The sequence below is a fragment of the Gymnoscopelus braueri genome (genome assembly GCF_963280865.1).
Source record: "Gymnoscopelus braueri genome assembly, chromosome: 14".
In the NCBI taxonomy this organism is placed as follows: Eukaryota; Metazoa; Chordata; class Actinopteri; order Myctophiformes; family Myctophidae; genus Gymnoscopelus; species Gymnoscopelus braueri.
Window position 1 is genome coordinate 43,698,463 of NC_137619.1, and position 6,115 is coordinate 43,704,577.

The 6,115-nt window shown below is 40.9% G+C and overlaps 1 protein-coding gene across 1 annotated transcript in view; it reads right to left on the reverse strand.

The window, feature by feature from the left end:
- Window positions 1-4,185: 4,185 nt before the first annotated feature.
- Window positions 4,186-6,115, reverse strand: part of cnnm1 (cyclin and CBS domain divalent metal cation transport mediator 1) — a gene marked incomplete at its 5' end in the record, with an annotated part of 36,664 nt that continues 34,734 nt past the window's right edge. The window contains 2 exons of the mRNA XM_080449725.1: window positions 4,186-4,276; window positions 4,923-5,027. Of these exons, the coding sequence (XP_080305851.1) occupies window positions 4,197-4,276; window positions 4,923-5,027 (185 nt within the window). The 3' untranslated portion in view covers window positions 4,186-4,196. The remainder of the gene's footprint in view (window positions 4,277-4,922; window positions 5,028-6,115) is intronic.

Sequence of the window (6,115 nt, forward strand, 5' to 3'; positions counted from 1 at the left end):
CTGCTATTTTCAAAAGAGTTGTATACATTTGAAAACTTGAAAAGGGACATTTTGCATAATGAGTACTTTTTACTTTTGGTACATTTTGATGCCAATACTTTTGTACTTTTACTCAAGTACATTTTGAATTCCGGACTTTTACTTGTAACAGAGTATTTCCATATTGCAGCATTGATACTTTTACTTAAGTAAAAAATAGAAGAGTACCTTTTCCACCAATGCATATATCATCTTTGAACATTCATGACAGCAGTTCCCAACACCAGCATATTTACAGCAAGCTAAATGGGGATCTAATAAATAAAGCCAAATGATCCCGACCAAACCCTGAAGCACAGCCCTTCATCACTAAGCAAGAACCTCTACACTCCCCAGTGCCAGAATACAAGATTTACCTTTACTGAATGATACATTTCATCTTTTTTGTTTTTCTCTTTTGGGGTCTCTCTTCTGCAACCATCTGCCTATGCATGCGGAACTAACAAACAGGGATTTCTAAAGGGGATAGACGAAACACGAAAGCCTAATTTATATTTTGTCGCAGCTCGCGTTCAGTGGTGTAAAGTAACTAAGTACATTTACTCAAGTACTGTACTTAAGTAACATTTTGAGGTATTTTTTACTTTACTGGAGTATTTCCAATTTTCAATACTTTTACTTCTACTCCACTATATCTCAAAGGCAAATAATGCACTTTTACTCCACTACAATTATTTGAAAGCTTTAGTTACTAGTTACTTTGCAGATATAAATTATGATATTATAAAACATACATTAACCACTTCAGCCCTATTTAATACATGTGCTATTTGAAAATAGCCGTTCTACAAGCTCACAACGTGTAGCATTACGACGCGTTGTGAGCTTGTAGATCTGCTATTTTCAAACATTTTTGTACTTTTACTTTTGGTACTTTAAGTATATGTTCATGCCAATACTTTTGTACTCTTACTCAAGTAACATTTTGAACAGGGGCTTTTACTTGTAACAGAGTATTTTTATACTGTGGTATTGCTACTTATACTTAAGTAAAATATCTGAGTACTTCTTCCACCACTAGGCTTAACTCTACAGCTGAAGCAGCAGAAGTAAACATGCAACGCAGCCTCCGTTGTCCTGCAAGACTCCCTAGTATTTCAGTTCATAAGCCTATAGCGCTGGTGATCCAAGTCTTTCAGTTCATAACCCATGTATAGCACAAGTGATCCAAACCCCAAAGCCCCTTTAGCTGGCTCTATGCACAGCAGCCATATTGGAAAGAATTGGGCCCCTTCCCTACTTCCTTCACAGGTGTTACCAATGATACTAATGAAGGCTCTGTTCCATTTAGAGTAGCACAATGGTTCTCAAACCTTTTGATTTCAAGGACCCCCATAACTCTGAGTGTACAAATGGAACCAAATTTGGTTCCATTTGTACACTCTCAGAGTTACACACCCGTAAAGGGCCATTTAATTAATTTGGAACCCCCTCAAGGAACCATGAGGGTCCCCCTGGACCACACTTTGAGACCCACTGGTGTAGCAGAGAGCCAACATGTACAATATCAATACCCTGACTCTGTTTGACCAGAATGGAACAGAGCGTTCATTAGTATCATTGGTAACACCTGTGAAGGAAGTAAGGAGGACGCCCAATTTCTCTCCAATATGGCGGCTGTGCATATAGAGCCTAATCGCGTCCGAAGCTGGAGTTACACCATGCAGGTAGCAGGTAAGCAACACCGTTACAATAACGTGGCATTAAAAGCCGCGTGATAAGTTTGTAAAGTTAACCACTAGTTTTAAGGATTCTATACTTTCTACTGAATGTGAAAAAAGAACTAAGTAGGTATAGACAACATGCTGCTGAAGACTTCTGTGATGACATGTGTGAGTTCATTTGCTAGATTTAGGGCTACAGGCCATATATGAATATTACATCATTATTTATTTATTTTGAATATTAAGAAGTGTTTACTTTTCCTGGTTTTAAAAGCTGCATTACAGTAAAGTGATGCAGCTGCTGCATTATTTGCCTTTACCCACTTAGTTATAGGCATTACCGATGATTATTTATCAAAAATTTAGTATTGTTATACAAAATATTGTATAAATATTTTGTGAATGTACAATGATTGATATTGCTATCTTTTACCTAATTACCAGTCACAGTAACTGGCATTCCTCCTTAAGAATAAAAAGTTGTTTTTGCAGGGGCATTTTTAGTATTGCACATACCCCTTGGCAGGGTTCAATTTGTTGCGGGGAATGGGGGGTTCCATACCCCTGTTTTTGATATCCCCCTGGTCATTAATTTTTAAGTGGGGATATGTTTTATTCCTTGCTTCTGGTCAGACTGAATTAAATGTAGCATTTCCTTTTGAGGAATGTAGACTGATATGTATGATATTTATATGTATGATAATATCATAATATCATTTAACATTTGAATGAAACATGTATGTTAACCACATTAACCATGACATCCCTATTTTAGGCGATTTTTTGTCAAATTTCGTAAAAGAAACAACCGTAAAATTTTACCAAAATTACAAGCTCCCAACGTGTTGAATCGCAATGAACGCGCTGGATCGCAATGCGTTGTGAGCTTATAGTTTTGCTAGTTCTGATGGGCTATTTCGGCTTAAGTGGTTAAGAAAATGTCCCTCTCTGCTATTTTCTTTTACAAATCGAACCCTGCCCCTTTGCCTTGAGTGTTGGTGTGCAGCACATTTGGCAGATATTCAAGTTGGACATACTGTAAACTATGGCTTTCTTTTCAACATGTCCTCTTCTGTGTTGACATGGTCTCTGTGGCTGGACGAGTTGTGCTCTTTCTGTTATCGGCTAGTGGATAATGGCTAGTGTGCTGTGTTAAGTCGGCAGTAGTTGGCACCGTCATGGCAGGACGGGGACAGTTCCTTGTACAAAAACAAAAACAAAACGTTTCCAGCAGAGTGGTGTAAAGACAGAGTGGCGACAACTCCGTTCATTCCAATGGATACATTTTTTTCACTGCAATTTCCTGATTATGGAGCTTATTTTCAGTGCCCAGAAGTTAGGAGTGAACACTAGCGGTGCAGTAGAGTGCAGAGTTTTAAAAGGTTAGACATTTAAAGAATCAGATACGCTTGTAAACCAAGGTAACAAGGTAACATTGGCTTAAAATCTGTCATCAAGGTGGCTAACATTAGCTGTTGACACTAATGTCATGTTTCTTTTTAAGACATTGATGTAACTACATACAAATGTTGCAGTATGTGGGAACTGTCACATGGTGACAGATGCTGTTCCATTCCTTGTTTGATCAAGGGTCACAGTTGGCTCTGACAGCCTTGTGACTAATTTATACTTTTAGTTGAAAATATGTCATTGCTGTCAGGTGACACTTGAAGAAACGTTTGTGTAACAAAGTATAAATTTGCTTTTGTGGTTTTCTTCGGTCCCTGTTCGTGATGCCCTTGGTAGGTAAAGTGGTGGTGCAGCAGTTCATTCACTGGTAACCTAAAAAGCTATTATTAACTGACCGGCATGCTTATGTTTCAATAATACATTATGCACCTCCATCGGGGAGAGGTTTTAGATGTTAAAGGAAAACGTCACAGATTTTCAACCTATTCGGTGTACATTGACGTCATTGTATTGTGACATCAGCGTTTCGTGGGAAAATACACAGAAGACATGGGGTATTTTATTGATCCCCTCGCATCAAAACAATGGGATTTAGATTGGAAAGCGGCCAAGTTTTCTTTAAGTTTAGGGATGGAGCTACCCGATAAGGTCACGTTTTCAAGCGTTTCCCCATGAACTCCCATCCCGTCTCAGGTTTGCAGGTCTGAGGGGTCCCTCCAGATGGGTGTAAACACACGATAAACGCCAGATTCACACATAGATGTCAACTCTTCAGTCCGGTTTAAGGCTAGGTGTATCAATTACGGAGTTGACAGACCTGTCCCTCCTCAGACCAGCGATCACAAGCGATGTGCTAGGTGGTAGGTGCTAGGCGGAGGTGGGATATTAGTTGTTTCCTCAGTGGACCTGAGTTTCAGCAGCACGGATTGGCTCAGTCTCCTGTGAGAACGTGATCTGCGTGGGAGCGTCATGGGCTGGTTGGTGGTTGAGGATACCCTGGTGGAGATTTCTACAAGTAGAGACTTGAATCTCTGAGGGAGAGACCTACAAATGTTCTCTGCTCTCTCCCCCGGTGGCACTGTGCTAGCTCTTCACCGGCTCTGGTTCAAAGCCCTCCTCCAGACACGTGTCACCATCTCGAGACTTATTCCGCTTCTTGTTACCTAGAGGGGAGAAGATCACATCGCTTTTGAAAACGCACCATTCAGAGTGACAGCGGTAGAGTTGTTAACCTGGTAATTGCAGATTTGCTATTTAATGTTTTGTATGTATTTAGTTTTAGCTACTTTTGGTTCAAATTCATTCACAAGGTCAGAATACGTTTTTTGTTTTAAGAAATTAAATCTTAAACAAAACAACATTGAAAGAAATTGTTCACAGTTAAAACTGGCAAAGAAAATGGAAGATACATCATGATTTCAGTCTGTAAACACAGAACAGATTCAGTTATTGATTTTTGTAAAGCCTCGTTTTTCTTTTCATTTCAGTTAACAGAAAGTATTCTAGTTTTTGTTGTTTTCTTAGTTTTAATTAACCTTAATATCCTTGAGGAACAGAGCCGTACAGCTGCCAACTGAACCGATTTAAAGTAACAATGAGTCACGTTGAACCTTCAGTAAGTGACAGGCATCGGGTCGATCCGTGCTGAAGGTGTGGGTTTGTGGAGAAGGATACAAACGGATCAGCTGTTGCTAAGATACATCTGCCACTGTTGCTATGCCTGGTGGAGAGGCTTGGACAACAGTGCTTGATGTCGGCGTGTAGGCGTGTGCTGCTCCTGCATCAGTTCGTGACAAACAGCCCACTCACTCAATTTACGCAGTAGCTTCTTCCCAATGGTCTCCTCTGGGCTGGACAGAGACACAGAGCTGATGAATGGACAGGTGTACGGGTCAGAGCCCTGCGGCACGCCATCTGGGACAGGAGAGAGGAACAATATCAGAAACCTCTTATCGCTATATTTGAACTTTTTGGGGGGTTTTGTGGAAAACAAATGCCTTACTTTGTCATAGCAGTGTCACACAAAAGTAGCAAAAATAGCACATCTACAAGCTCAAAATACGTTGCAGATGGGGGCGTGGCCAAACTGGGACTCTTTGGCGATTGGTTCATACTGGATCATCCCCATTGTTAGATTTTCCACCGAGAAAGCCCCGCCTTCGACAGCATCACCAGACCCCTGAATCGCCAGAATATGAACCCTAATGTCCCACGAACATTTGGCGAAATAGTAAATCGACAAGCTCCCTCTTCTGTAGCCTGGTAAACCCTCCCTCCGGAAATCTCATTTCTATTTGATTCCTGGAGTGAGTCTGGCCTGATCCGCCTTTCTGCAATATTGGCTGTGTATGCCAAACGGCCGAGCCTATCAGCGTCGTCGCTCATTGTTCTGTGATTGACAGCTTACGTTGGCCAATCAGGTGGCGAGTTCGAGTGAGCCCAAAACACGAACGGCAGCCATCTTTTTCTTGTGCGGCCAATTCTCCGCTATTTTTTTACTTCAAAAAGCTCTCTAACTTCTATTTTGAGGCACGGAATTTACTTATAAGATATCGTTTGGATAGAATTTAGTTGTTTACCTTCATATATGTGGTCAATTAATCATGACAAAGCCTATTTAAAAATAAAAATTTAGAGAACCGGTAGGGGCGGGCAGTGACACCATTGTATCCGAAAAAGGCAACCCATTTTGGGTATGGCTGTCTCAAAAGTCTCGTTGCGTCACATTAAGACTGGTGAACTGCTGATTGGCTGAAGGGGAAAAATTATCATTGGCTGAAGGGGTTGTCAGTCAACGGTATTACTCCCGCCCAACTCCAGCACAGCCAATATTGCAGAAAGGCGGATCAGGCCAGACTCACTCCTGAAATCAAATGGAAATGAGATTTCCGGAGGGAGGGTTTACCAGGCTACCTCTTCTGAGCTTGTAGTTCAGCTATTCTTTTTTTTCTTTTTTTTTTATCCCACGATTTTGTAACCCTATTTTTTACACCCAGTGCCAA